Source organism: Liolophura sinensis, chromosome 3 (assembly GCF_032854445.1).
Source record: "Liolophura sinensis isolate JHLJ2023 chromosome 3, CUHK_Ljap_v2, whole genome shotgun sequence".
Taxonomy (NCBI): domain Eukaryota; kingdom Metazoa; phylum Mollusca; class Polyplacophora; order Chitonida; family Chitonidae; genus Liolophura; species Liolophura sinensis.
Window position 1 is genome coordinate 21,397,366 of NC_088297.1, and position 15,998 is coordinate 21,413,363.

Genomic DNA, 15,998 nt, shown 5'->3' on the forward strand with positions numbered 1-15,998 from the left:
TGAACCAGCTTTGATCCGGGGTATCCCGACTTCGAGGCGGATGCTCTAGCCAATCAGCCAACGAAGCGGTCCCATTTTTAATGCGTGAGCCTTATCGTGCTTATCGATTTATTTATCTCATTGCTGTTTTACGCCAGAATATTTCACTTATATAACAGAATATTTCACTTATATAACAGAATATTTCACTTATACAACAGAATATTTCACTTATATAACAGAATATTTCACTTATATAACAGAATATTTCACTTATACAACAGAATATTTCACTTATATAACAGCTGCCAGCATTACAATAAGATAAGATAAAACAGCCCGGGGAGGCCACCTGTGGGTTGTCAAGTTGCTGAAACTACATCTCCTCCAGTATTACACTAAACTGATGAGGGCAGAACGAAGTGAATTTTAGATTAATGGGCATTATAATTCCTTCAATAAAGGTCAAGTTCAATGTCAAGTTCAAGGTCAAAAGTTTTATAATGGATTAAAGAACCTTCCCAGGTCCCAATCTTTGTTTTTGAGCAGGTGTGGTATTATCACAAACCTTCCAAAGACCGGGCTCTACCCGGTTTCTTCCCACCAAGTTAGATATTCTTAAGTATGTCATAACACACCAATCAAATCAATATAAGTGTGATATGCACACCTCAATTCATTCTGCCCAGGCTTTTGATTTTGTCAAGGGTGTTGTGTTAGCACCCCTAGACTTTGTTTCAGGAGTGTGTCAGACATGAGAGTGTGATAGAATGCCTCAAATTCAAAGGCCTTCTGCCTTCCATTTGTCAAGAAATATTCAAAAACTGAATTACCCTTGCATATAAAGCTTTTTTCAAATTTTTATATAAAATGGCAGTTCAGTTTAAATATCAGTTTATGCTGCTGTGCATCTACATAGTTCAAAAAAAAAAGAAATTCCATGACACTCTAAAAACAGCACTAAAAAGCTCTTTAAATTACCAAAGCTGAAACTGCAATTTCTTGAATAGAAGATGTATTCTAAATATATTGTCACCAAAAACACCACGCAACCTCACTTGAAACAAAAATGAAGATGGTCAAGGTAGTCTGCCGTGTAAAAGTCATATGGCCCGTAATCTGCCGTCTTGTCCACAAGATTTGGATCATTCTGGAAGTACTGAAAAACACTCTGAATTGTGCAGTTCGTGTTCGCCGGTGCCAGAGGTGCAAAACAAATGTCCTTCAGTGTGATCGTGCCATTGTCGTAGGGAACTTCCATCTGCTCTGCTGCTGTCTGGAGAGCCATCACCTAAAGGAAAAGGGAAGTAACTCATACAGGAAGGGACGTAACTCACACAAGAATAGACGAGACTCATATAGGAAGGGAAGTGACTCATACAGGAAATGAAATAACTTATAACTCATTCAGGAAGGGACGTAACTCATACAGGAAGGGAAGTAAGTTATACAGGACAGGAAGTAACTCATACAGGAAGAGACAAGACTCATTCAGGAAGGGAAGTAACTCATACAGGATGGAAAGTAACTCATATATAAAGAGTATGTATCCTTTAGATATTGCATGCAAATCCTTTCACGGATATTGATGGTTTTCGTACTTGATGTGGGGTTACACACTATAAACTTGAACACAATATTACAAGTATCCAGAAAAACATTTTGGAGCATGAATTGTACACTAATCATTTTCTCACCCGCTTGAAGAAATCCTTCTCAAAGATAGTTGAGTAGTTCAAGTAACCAGCTGACGGATACAAGTTGTCTTTCTTGAACACACTTTCATTAAACCGAGTGATAATTAACTGTTCTGTGCGATAAAAGGGCCTGAAATGGTGAAGAATATTGCGGCAATTTATTTATTTCTTTATTTTAAGGGTGTTTCACGCAATATTGCAGGGAAACAATACTAAAAGTGCATGTATAATATACAAAAGATATGGTTTAAATCATATACAAGAAATATGGTTCAATCATATACAAGAGATATGGTTTCAATCATATACAAGATATGGTTTCAATCAATACAAGAGATATGGTTTCAATCATATACAAGAGATATGGTTTCAATCATATACAAGAGAAATGGTTTCAATCATATAAAAGAAATATGGTTCAATCATATACATGGGATATTGTTTCAATCATATACATGAGATATTGTTTCAATCAAGTCTAATGTTGTCATCATCACAATTTGATAAAAGAAATCCTGGAAACTATGACGACAAAAACACCTCAAGATATGCCCTTCATGGCACAGCGAATGACAGACAAATCTCATGAGGCTTGGAGAGACTGCTGGGTGAAGCAGTTCATCAAATACATTGCTAGTTAGCCTGAAAAAGGGAATGCATCCTAAAAAAAAGGGAATGCATCCTAAAAAAAATGCACTATACCATAATGTCATATACACTATACTATAATGTCATATACACTAGACTATAATGTCATATACACTAGACTATAATGTCATATACACTATACTATAATGTCATATACACTATACCATAATGTCATATACACTATACCATAATGTCATATACACTATACCATAATGTCATATACACTATAGTATAATACAATATTCGAGGACGATGTGGACACTTAACCATCAAGACGAGAAATAAGGGTGGAGGAAGCCAGAGTGCCCGGAGGAAACCAGAGTGCCTGGAGGAAACGTCTGCTATTTGGTAATGGCCCCAGAGCGATGGTAAAACCCGAATGCCCGAAACTGGGACTGAACTAACATCCTGTGTGACCTAGCATTTGAATAGCAAGCTCTCAGTATTACATAACATGTTATTTCAACAATTAGGGTAAGCATTCATTATCAATTGTGGCTTCAATTTCCACAAGATTTTCACACTTCAGGGCAATAATGCAGGAGCTAAATGTATGGCAGCATGAATAAATAGTGGTCAGTTCTCAGTGATGGACAATTCTCACCGCACTGAAGTTCTGATTTATGACATTGACATCTCTCGTAAGACTTCAGTTTCCAAGTTTTCAGACCTTGAATTTGATCTTTGTCCAGACACCCTGTCCAGCCGCATTGGCAATACAGACTGGTAAGCTAGAGCTTTATCCTGTTACACTATACGTGTTGTGTGTTTATCTTAGACAGCCACTTCACTGCCAGAGCCTGCATGTCTTAACAGCAGGGTAAAGTAAAAAGGGTGGAGATAATCTAAATTCCTTTCATAAATTACAAACAAAATTCCACTGTTTTAGAACTGCTGTTACAGTTTCGGGGGACAATATGAAAAGTTTTCTGTCACTTTCAAATGACGTCATCCTTTCAAACGAGCATGACATCATTCGAGCATAAATGTCTTACTCGACATCTCATCTGTATTGTCACATAAGGAATATTATCAGGTCACGTCAGGAAAATTTTTACAGAAACTGCTGAACAATTTGTTTTTGAGGACTCTTCACTTGTTTGGGTTAAATAGTGTTACTTATGGTAAAGGTTTCTGAACCGTGGTGTAAGCTCTCTTCCATCTGGTATCCTTCATACCATTTTACTATTTCCATCTGGTTTCTCTTAGAGCTGTTATTTATGACACTAACATCACTGGCGAGACTTCAGATTCCAAATTTTCAGATTTTGATATTTGCCCAGGCACTTTCCAAATGAATTGGCAATACGAACCTGGTAAGCTAGAGCTTTTTCCCCGTGTGACACTCTACATGTCCCGTGCGACACTCTACATGTCCCATGTGACATTCTACATTTCCCGTGTGCTTCGGGACCGGTAGATCCAGGATCAATCCTTGATCGAGTCACACCTAAGACTTTAAAAGAGGAAGTTGTAACTGCCTCGCTTGGCGTTCGGCATGAAGGGGATAGTGCAATGACTGGTTGACCCGTATCAGTATAATGGCTCGGGTGGGGTGGCTTACTTGCCTTCGGTAAGTCGTCTCAGTGAAGCAGCACTAAATAAAGCAGCGGTGGAAATCCGTCCTCCAACAAGGAGGCACATTAAACGTACATGCACCCTAAGGATTCCTACATCGTCATATGACTGAAAAATTGTTGAGTACGACGTTAAACAACAAGCGCTCACTCACTCATTTCCCGTGTGACACTCTACATTTCCCGTGTGACACTCTACATTTCTCGTGTGACACTTTACATTTCCCGTGTGACACTCTACATTTCCCATGTGACACTCTACATTTCCCGTGTGACACTCTACATGTCCTGTGTTCTTCTTAACAATCAATATCTACATGTATTTAGTACTGTATCCCTCTGTCTGCTTTCACTCTATCATTCTATTCCTCGAGGGATTCTATTATAAATTTATACCTATATGCGATGAGAACTACCAATAAATGTTACTGTCAGCATTTCAAATAGCCTATGCCCATATGTAAGGGCCTATAGTCGTGTACAATATAAATACACATGCCATGTGGACATCATCGTTAGTGTTCCCTAGATTTACTATCTATCATAGGGGCCTATAGTCGTGTACAATATAAATACATGTGCGATGTGGACGTCAGTGTCAGTGTACAGAGATTTACTGTCTATCATAGGGGCCTGTATAGTCGTGTACAATATAAATACACATGCCATGTGGACATCAGTGTTAGTGTACAGAGATTTACTATCTATCATAGGGGTCTGTAGTCATGTACAATATAAATACACGCACGATATGGACAACAGTGTTAGTGTACAGAGATTTACTATCTATCATAGGGGTCTGTAGTCATGTACAATATAAATACACGCACGATATGGACATCAGTGTTAGTGTACAGAGGTTTACTATCTATCATAGGGTCTGTAGTCGTGTACAATATAAATACACATGCCATGTGGACATCAGCGTTAGTGTTCCCTAGATTTACTATCTATCATAGGGGTCTATAGTCGTGTACAACATAAATACACATGCCATGTGGACATCAGCATTAGTGTTCCCTAGATTTACTATCTATCATAGGGGCCTATAGTCGTGTACAATATAAATACACATGCCATGTGGACATCAGCGTTAGTGTTCCCTAGATTTACTATCCATCATAGGGGTCTATAGTCGTGTACAATATAAATACACATGCCATGTGGACATCAGCATTAGTGTTCCCTAGATTTACTATCTATCACAGAGGTCTATAGTCGTGTACAATATAAATACATGTGCGATGTGGACGTGAGTGTTAGTGTACAGAGATTTACTATCTATCACAGACAGTAACACATCAGTGTCAGTGTACAGAGATTTACTATCTATCATAGGGACCTGTAGTAGTGTACAATATAAATACACGCACGATGTGGACATCAGTGTTAGTGTACAGAGATTTACTATCTATCAAAGGGGTCTATAGTCGTGTACAATATAAATACACATGCCATGTGGACATCAGCATTAGTGTTCCCTAGATTTACTATCTATCATAGGGGCCTATAGTCATGTACAATATAAATACACATGCCATGTGGACATCAGCATTAGTGTTCCCTAGATTTACTATCTATCACAGAGGTCTATAGTCGTGTACAATATAAATACATGTGCGATGTGGACGTGAGTGTTAGTGTACAGAGATTTACTATCTATCATAGACAGTAACACATCAGTGTCAGTGTACAGAGATTTACTATCTATCATAGGGGCCTATAGTCGTGTACAATATAAATACACATGCCATGTGGACATCAGTGTTAGTGTACAGAGATTTACTATCTATCATAGGGTCTGTAGTCATGTACAATATAAATACACATGTCATGTGGACATCAGCGTTAGTGTTCCCTAGATTTACTATCTATCATAGGGGTCTATAGTCGTGTACAATATAAATACACATACCATGTGGACATCAGCATTAGTGTTCCCTAGATTTACTATCTATCACAGAGGTCTATAGTCGTGTACAATATAAATACATGTGCGATGTGGACGTGAGTGTTAGTGTACAGAGATTTACTATCTATCATAGACAGTAACACATCAGTGTCAGTGTACAGAGATTTACTATCTATCATAGGGGCCTATAGTCGTGTACAATATAAATACACATGCCATGTGGACATCATCGTTAGTGTTCCCTAGATTTACTATCTATCATAGGGGCCTATATAGTCGTGTACAATATAAATACACACACGATATGGACATCATCGTTAGTGTTCCCTAGATTTACTATCTATCATAGGGGTCTACAGTCGTGTACAATATAAATACACGCGCGATGTGGACAGGAGTGGGAAAATAATCCGGAAACTTAAACAACTAGCAACAACTTCTCAGATGACCTGGTTTTACAATGGTGAAGTTCCACAAAAAATGACACAAAAAGAGCCCTTTTAGTTAGACTTTAAGTGCCATATAACTCATATTAATGTATCCTTTTTCAATATCTTTTCCACTCAATTTAAGTGGGGCAGCTAATTATGAATACATAATAAATATGGACACTAATCCTTTAAGAAGAGTTGCACGGACAAAAATCTTAATACATGGACAGGAAAATCACTAATGCATAGTCCTAAATGGGGATAATTACAAAAATAATTACCAGATTGCAATTAAACTAGAGCAAGTATAAGTTCAGGGGGCAGGCCCACTTTCTGACTTAAATCAAAATCTGAAATACGATCACAAAGCCTACATGTATTTTTGGATTTTAGAAATTAATATTTTGTAACCCTCATCAATCTTAAGACAAATATATCTAAATTTCAACTGCCACTATCAAAAATTAAGCATTGTACAGAGTTTTGAATCAACCACAGATGGTAGGCAAAATGTGTGGTCAGTGTCCTTGAAATCGGCGCACTAGTTAGAGAGGAGATGAATGAACAAAATTTGAATATATGGAAAGTAAAATTATGCGATATAAGTCCCCAAAACTTTAAACTTAAGCATGCACTTTCACACAACGATAAGTTTCATAGAAAACAGCAATGTATCAAGGAGATTATGTGTACATACGGACAGACAAACAGACAGCATCACTGTGATTCCAGTGTACCCTTCCCTTACTTCCTTCAGGAGGGTGTAACAACAACTATACCTTACTCGGTTACTCGGTTAAATAAATAAAACTGAATCTTTCCTGAAGCCTTCCAAAAATAAAATATATAGGCAATAATTAGCACAACATTACATCACTACTCACATGAAAATGCGAATCAAAGTACTGTTTTTCCGTGCGAGCGCGACTCTCCGGGGCTGACCACAGCTTGACGGGATCAGTTATCACCTTGAACAAGATAATTCCTGATGCCAGGGCAATGCAGGCAAGTAAACCAATCAGCAAAACGGTGATCGGGTGGCGCGAGCAAAACGTTCCCCATTTGGCAAAATTATTTTCTAAGAATTTCTCCATTTTGGCACCGATTTTTTCCAAACATCCCACATCTTCTTCCAGCACCACTTTTCGCTCTTCTGCATTGTTGTCTCGCATATTGTACTTTCTCGACCTCCCTTTGTCAGCCCGTCCAGGAGGTGGATCTTCAATACCTACACTATCGTAATAAACGACGTGTCGACAAATCAAAAAGCTTCCAAAGATGATGACAAATGCACCCATGAAGCATGACATGATGAAAATCATGCCGTCGATGTGCAGTATTTGCCACCCTGGGGGCGGGACGATGGGCGGTCCCAGCGGCGAACAAGATGTCATGCAGTCCTGACAGCTACAAGGACCATGGCTGCTGTCTAAGGACTCATTACACGGTGTGATGTTTACATGCATGGGGATTAGGATCGTCCCAGTCTCGTTCACCGGGTCATCAGTAATCATGAAGTTAATGGCAAACGGCGTCTGCTGATTGTCTTTATTGCCCATGTACTTGAGCCAGCTAGATGCGTTGCATTTCTTGGCATCTCCACCGCACAACACTGAGATGGCTTTCATGTTGTTGCTGGGCATCTGCACATCTTTGCAGGAATTGTACATTCCCTGGGCGAAGTAGTTGGACACGATGTAATCTATACTGGTAATGGCCTGTTTTGTTGTGCCATTAACGCTGTAGGGACGCTGTTTTGTCACCTTCACGGACAAGCTGTGTTGAGGGCCACAGGTCAGAAAACAGTAAAGGTTGAGAAAGTTTTGGAAACATGAAGGACAACGCGACAAGAACTGATTTGGGACGCCCATGTTCAAGTTAAACTGGTGAAGTTGGCTGGCGTCACAGCAGACTTCAGCATCTGAAATTGTGAAGAAATTGATTTATTTATTATTTATGTATAGGTGAAAATGTCAGGATTTCCTTCATTGATAAAAGTTATATCTCACTGGCTAGAGTTAGATATCACTTTTGTTGTTACACACCCCAACGCCACGACGGCAATAAAAAATATTTTGTTTTATGACGTTTCAATCTGAGGTGAGCAGAATGACATAATAATAGTTATGTCAACTTTTCTTTTAACAAGACAGGACATCAGACAAGATAAGAAGGCCTATGGCTAAAAGCATGGCTTATTCAAATACACAAAATGATGATATTGTCAAAATATAAATAATAAATAGAATATTGCACAGTGAAGGTGTGTATATATTTGTTTGTTGTTTTATGCTGTACTCAACAAAATTTCACTAATACCATGGCAGCCAGCATTATGGTGGGACAAAAACGGATGAAGCCAGAGGGAAAGCCACTGCCATCCACAGGTCGTGGGCAAAGCCCGAGAGAAACCCATGGCCATCCACAGGTCGTGGGCAAAGCCAGAGGGAAAGTCACGGCCATCCACAGGTCATGGGCAAAGCCCCAGGGAAACCTACTGCCATCCACAGGTCGTGGGCAAAGCCCCAGGGAAACCCACAGCCATCCACAGGTCGTGTGTAAAGCCCCAGGGAAAGCCACGGCCATCCACAGGTAGGGGACAAAGCCCCAGGGAAAGCCACTGCCATCCACAGGTCGTGGGCAAAGCCAGAGGGAAACCCACGACCATCCACAGGTCGTGGGCAAAGCCAGAGGGAAACCCACGGCTATCCAAAGGTCGTGGGCAAAGCCTTGTAAAGACTAAACCACAAAACTGTGCGTAGCCTGAACCATGCTGTACTGTTTAGAAAGGTTCAAAAGGGTCACTTGATGCCGAGCTGGTGGACCATGGTCCCCGGTGGCAATCAAGTTGGTATCTCGTGCACAGTAAACAACTGCACAAATTATTTTCATTTATTTTCATTTATTTTCGTCAGTTTTTTTGTAAACTGGAAATATATCTTCTATAATTACATGCACTCAAAATATATATACTTTTAAGTTCCAACAAAATGATAGTTTCTGCACAGCTGGTGAGTGTGTGAGCGCTTAGTTTAATCATGTTTAATTTTTCAATGTTTATACGAAGACGAAAGAGTCCTTAGAGTGCATGTAATGTGCCTCCTTGTTCCACCACTCTTTGATCCAGTGTTGCTTCAATGAGACGACTTACCGAAGGCAAGTAAGCTATCCCGCTCGAGCCTTTATACTGATACGGGTCAACCAGTCATTGGCCTATATGTATCTCCTTAATGTGGAATGCCAAGCAAGAAAGCTACAACTCTGCACAGTTGGTGAACAGGCATGAAAAAAGCAAGAAAGCTACAACTCTGCACAGTTGGTGAACAGGCATGAAAAAAGCAAGAAAGCTACAACTCTGCACAGTTGGTGAACAGGCATGAAAAAAGCAAGAAAGCTACAACTCTGCACAGTTGGTGAACAGGCATGAAAAAAGCAAGAAAGCTACAACTCTGCACAGTTGGTGAACAGGCATGAAAATTCATGACATACACTTCACATGAAGAAAAAAAAGACAACCACTGATGGAACCTTAGGTTTTTCGGAAAAGAGAGACCTAAATGGTCACAGCCATTTTGTATTCAAAAGTTAAGCTTGGTGCCTGTTTAAATCAACATTTAACCTGGAATCTTTCAAGGCGATAGAATGCGCCATGTTAGGACAACCGGAAACATAATGCTGCGTCACTCGCCTAAAGAGCCAAAACAGGGTTTGGGCAGCGTCTGCGGAAATAGTTACGTCCTCGGATTATAGAAGTAACGTGTGTGACTGGTTATTTGTTTGATTGGTGTTTTATGCTGTATTTATATATGATTGATTACAATTGATAACATGACGGCACTTTCAATTTTCTTTCTTTGAACTGTGATATCGTAATTAAAGTGCAAAATGAATATGTATATTTTTTAAACTTAATATGGAATACTGTATCGATGCACGCATACATTTGGTCTTTTCTTATAACATCTAAAGCTGACATCTTACCGTATCCATTCACATACTGCGGGCAGTATTTCCTGAGGATATCCAAGCCCGTGGGGTCAGTCATGTTTTTTGCAGTGCCATTGTAAGCACAGTTGACAGGTTTTTTCCGTTTCTCCATCTTTCCCACACTGTCCATACCAGATACAGTGACCGAGTTCTGCACTGCCATCTGTGTCTATCAATATCGGTTCCTGGAACGTAAGAAAGATGCACACTCATTTCATTAGTTTTAGTTATTTAGTTATTTAATTATTTGATTGTAGTTTGGTGCTGTATTCACTACCTTGTTACTTACATAGGAAGGTGATCAGTATTAGGCAACAAAAATTTTTTTGTGTGTGTTTTATGAGCGAGCCTACGCTAAAGAAATCATGAAGACATTCAGAGAATACAGGTAGCTCACCTGATTGAGCAGTGCGTGAAAATGCATGATGTTCAAGTAGTGTGTTAGTCAGGATTTGGCAAGCAAGGGTGGCAAATGAAATACTGGAGAGTGCACATTTCCTGCTCCTCGATGCCACTCCCCCGCTCCTCGATGCCACACCCCAGCTCCTCAGTGCCACCCCCCCCACCCCCCGCACCTCAATGCCACACTCCCCCCCATTCACTCCGATCTGTGCAAACCACTTCACTTTATATTACATGTAGCTTCAATATGTAGGCGGCACATGGATAGTAGGTGAACGCAAATGTAACCTTTTTTAAACACTGAGTTACATTTAACTCACAGATAAACACTTGTTTACAGGCTGAAGTACACTGCATACAGTACCCAAATTCCTGTCCAAGCGATGGTTTGGACTAGGAATGAAGTGGAACCTCATCGACAGCTTCTCCTCAAATCAACACTTTTCAAGCCTAGTAATTTATAATCTATATTCAGAAACCCGCCTTCTTCATATGGCATTAAATGTTACCTATAAACCTGTTTTCACATCGTATACTTAAATTTGCTCCTGTTAATTAAGCACTGTTGATGATGTAAAGGATTCCTCCATCCGAAGAATTTTTTTTTTTTTAATATCAAGGGAACCCTCAAAGAATCACAAGAAAATCCACCATACAGGTAACATAATATGCTTGGCTATGTTGAGTGTAACCACCCAAGTGAGCCTCACCTCAAACCACTGACTAGCTCTGACCTAATTCACATTGCCTGTAAAAACACTTATACTTCAAAAAGAGGAGGACCCAAGGTCGTATTGCATGAAGTTTACGAGTCAAACATCAGCCCCTTTCACATCACAACAATGTATCACTATAAGATACACTGTCTATCCACTAAAGTCCCAATGAACAGTTCAAGTCATGTGATACCTTCAGCTAAACCAAAAAAAAGAGGAATGATTGACAGTCATACATAGATATTCTCTTATTAAATAATGCTTCCTCTCCGGCTGTATGTGGGAAGGTCTGCCAAAAACCTGCGGATGGTCGTGGGTTTCCCCCGGGCTCTTCCCGGTTTCCTCACACCATAATGTTGGCCGTCGTCGTATAAGTGAAATATTCTTAAGTACGGCGTAAAACACCAATCAAATAAATAAATAAATAAATAAATATTAAGTAATGCTAAGATCTTGCCTTTAAAAATCAACACGAAAGGACAAAATCATTATACTGTCACAACTATGACTGTTTATCGTATGCACAGGGATTGCATAGCAGTGACATTGTATGTTATTATGGTGGTAATGAGAGAATGATAAATTCTTGTTTCATAATTTGGGGTGAAGTCAAACAATTAATATGCAACAAACACACACACAAAAAAACACCTCAGGAAATATTCTTCTTAGGCACTGTTTATGATTGCTTTCTACTTGAGGTAAACTATTTTAGACAAACTTTTACAGTGTGTCACACTTGTAAGAACAGGAAGAAAAAAATGTGAAAAGAATTTTGGAAAACATGGGCATAAAAGTCCACCACGCAAAAACACTTTTCATGGATGTATGTGGTATTGCATAACTATTTCATATCTACATGTACTGCATAGCAGTATTTCATATATACATGTATTGCATAGCAGTATTTCATATGTACATGTATTGCATAGCACTATTTCATATGTACATGTATTGCATAGCAGTATTTCATATATACATGTATTACATACCAGTATTTCATGTAAACATGTATTGCAAAGCTGTATTTCATATATGCATGTATTGCAGTATTTCGTATGTACATGTATTGCATAGCAGTATTTCATATGTGCATGTATTGCAAAGCTGTATTTCACATGTACATGTATTGCATAGCAGTATTTCATATGTACATGTATTGCATAGCAATATTTCATATACATGTATTGCATACCAGTATTTCATGTAAACATGTATTGCAAAGCTGTATTTCATATATGCATGTATTGCATAGCACTATTTCATATATACATGTATTGCATACATGTAGCAATATTTCATATATATATATATTTATATATATACTGCATTGCAGTATTCCGTATGTACATGTATTGCACAGCAGTATTTCATATATGCATATATTGTCTAGCAATATTTCATATGTACATGTATTGCATAGCAGTATTTCATATATACATCTACTGCATAGCAGTATTTCATTTATACATGTATTGCATAGCCGTATTTCATATGTGCATAAATTGTATTGCAGTATTTCACATGTACATGTATTGCATAGCAATATTTCATATGTACATGTACTGCATAGCAGTATTTCATATATGCATGTATTGTCTAGCAATATTTCATATATGCATGTATTGCCTAGCACTATTTCATATATAGATGTATTGCATAGCATTATTTCATATATACATGTGTTGCATAGCAGTATTTCATATGTACATGTATTGCATAGCACTATTTCATACATACATGTATTGCATACATGTAGCAATATTTCATACATACATGTATTGCATAGCAGTATTTCCTAGATACATGTATTGCATAACTGCATTTCAGATACACATGTATATACGCACACATATGTATTGATGAATGCTGTCTAGTTTGGAGCCCAACCAATAAAAAAGATACAAACACAATGAATTAACGGCTCGCCATTACAACAAGGTCACTGAGATAGGGAGCTGACTTGATCCACATATTTCAAGAGTTTACCTCCGATAACTATTTACAGATGTCACATCAGGACGACCTGAATTTGCTCAGGGCGGCCCAAGGTGGCTTATGTTTAACCTATCACCCCAGGAGTACGGATGCACCCCGGCATTGAGCAATGTTAGGCTATGGTTGCATGTTAGCTATATATATGTGAACTGTGCCTCTTGATGACCAAATTTCTTCTCACTGCTTTTATACAAGTATGGGCAATAAAGAAATGCAAGGGCTGCCATGTCTGCTCTAATGTTTGGTTAGAATACGGTGCATGTCATCTCTGCCCGAGACCCTACACATATGCCGTACTGTATCGTTACATACAAGTATATCATCTCCTAACGATTTTCATACAAAATTCCACAAAGCGTGAATTATTTGTGATATACTGATGATTTATTATCAGCTTTGATTTTTTTTTTTTGGGGGGGGGGGGGGGGGGGGGGCGCCCAATCTTAGTGGAAACCTGTTATTTGCAAACAACCAAGTACACGAACACCATGATTACTTGATTCAGTTATTTATTTGTTTGATTTGTGGTTTACACCATTTTCAAGAATATTTCACAAGAATACTTCACGGTGGAAGGAAACAATTACTTGATTGAATGGCTGGTGAACAACTTAAGAATATTATAAATCTTGGATCACACGAGTAAGTAATACTGAATTTCTGCATTTTTTTTTCACACGAAACAATATCATGGAAGCTTCGCATTTAAAATCTACACACATGTATTCTGCAGAATGTCAACAGGTCATGTCAGATCTGCACATCAACAATTACGATAATCGCCTGATAAAAATGTGAAAAACAATACGCATGTAGGAGATATCTAATCATCTCCAAATATAACAAATCACCCCTTACAAGTTAGATATACATGTAGGACAACACACTTTTAAACAGAACCAAGTTTCAGCTGCAACAAACAGAAATCTTTCTGTCCACCTGAGCGTCTGTCGGTCGGTTGATCAATCAGCTGGCCCTAAGGATGATTGTGGGTTTCCTCTGGGCTCTACCCAGTTCCCTCCGACCATAATGCTGGCTCTCATCTTATAAGTGAAATATTCTTGAGTATGGTGCAAAACACCAATTAAATAAATAAATAAATAAATAAATAAATCAGTTGGCCAAATGTTTTTATGCATTAGATTTTAACATGGCCTTTTCACTTGACAAAGGGCCCTACGTGCAAGGAGACATTGGCTTATTGCAAGGGGCCAAAGTTATTGCAAATTTAAGCCGTTTGTTTTCTTCAGATCATTTGACTTTAATATTCTATATACATACATGTATATCACGCAATATATAAACTAACCACAATAACAAGTTTGAAAAGTGACTTAAAACTTAAGACTGTTTTTGTCATTGTGTATTTCCTACACTGCGTTACTATGACGTTTAATTCTTTTTCTCCAGAAATACAGATCATACAATCCATACAGGGCCTCCTGATTGGAAATTCTGTTTGTTCAATAACTCTAAATGTCATAAAATCGGTTTCATTTCAGAGAAAATATCACATTTATGTTCTTTAACTCATAACTTTCATGAACCCTCAATCTGTAAAATAAGCAAATCAATAAATAAAACCAAAACACAACAAATTCCATGACAAGACATGTGACTTAATGACACAGAAAAATAGGCACACTTAATTTCCGATTCCAGTGGGAACTGTCCATTCCATTGTGGATGTTAGATGTTAGATCCACCCATTATCAACAGAAATTAGTCCTACATTACAGAACATTATTATACCAAATTAGTCCTACATTACAGTACATTATTATACCAAATTAGTCCTACACTACAGCGATTATGACACCAAATTAGTCCAACACTAGAGTACATTATGATACCAGATTAGTCCTATACTACAGTGCATTATGACACCAAATTAGTCCTACACTAGAGTACATTATGATACCACATTAGTCCTATACTACAGTGCATTATGACACCAAATTAGTCCTACACTAGAGTACATTATGATACCAAATTAGTCCTACATTACGGTACATTATGACACCAAATTAGTCCTACACTACAGTGCATTATGACACCAAATTAGTCCTACATTACGGTACATTATGATACCAAATTAGTCCTACACTACAGTGCATTATGACACCAAATTAGTCCTACACTACAGTACATTATGATACCAAATCAGTCCTACATTACGGTACATTATGATACCAAATTAGTCCTACATTACAGTACATTATGACACCAAATTAGTCCTACACTACAGTACATTATGATACCAAGTTAGTCCTACATTACGGTACATTATGATACCAAATTAGTCCTACATTACAGTACATTATGACACCAAATACCCAGAGGCGTTCCATTTAATTGAACTGTGAGGAAGTGTATATGCATTACATTATAAAGCTTGGATTTTTTTATAATGCACATGTACACTGTGTATACTGTAAATCTTTTCAGCCAATACTTTGAAATACTGGTGAAAGAAGCGGATGAAAAGGCTGAAGAATTCAGGTAAACCCCCTTTCTCACTCTTTCAAAACGTTTCTAGAATTCACGTTAATAAAAATTGTACATGTATGTCTGGGTGCCCTACCCAAACAAAAAGCGATAAGAATAAAGCCATAAATCTGTTGAAAATCTTATAACGCCCGTACCCATAA

The 15,998-nt window shown here is 38.2% G+C and overlaps 1 protein-coding gene across 1 annotated transcript in view; it reads right to left on the minus strand.

Moving 5' to 3' along the window:
- Positions 1 to 15,998, minus strand: part of LOC135463462 (NPC intracellular cholesterol transporter 1-like) — a 40,869-nt gene that overhangs the window by 21,550 nt on the left and 3,321 nt on the right. Inside the window, exons 2-5 of the mRNA XM_064740721.1 lie at positions 10,226 to 10,416; positions 7,129 to 8,165; positions 1,677 to 1,808; positions 1,038 to 1,270 (exon numbers count right to left, since the gene is read on the minus strand). Of these exons, the coding sequence (XP_064596791.1) occupies positions 1,038 to 1,270; positions 1,677 to 1,808; positions 7,129 to 8,165; positions 10,226 to 10,394 (1,571 nt within the window). The 5' untranslated portion in view covers positions 10,395 to 10,416. The remainder of the gene's footprint in view (positions 1 to 1,037; positions 1,271 to 1,676; positions 1,809 to 7,128; positions 8,166 to 10,225; positions 10,417 to 15,998) is intronic.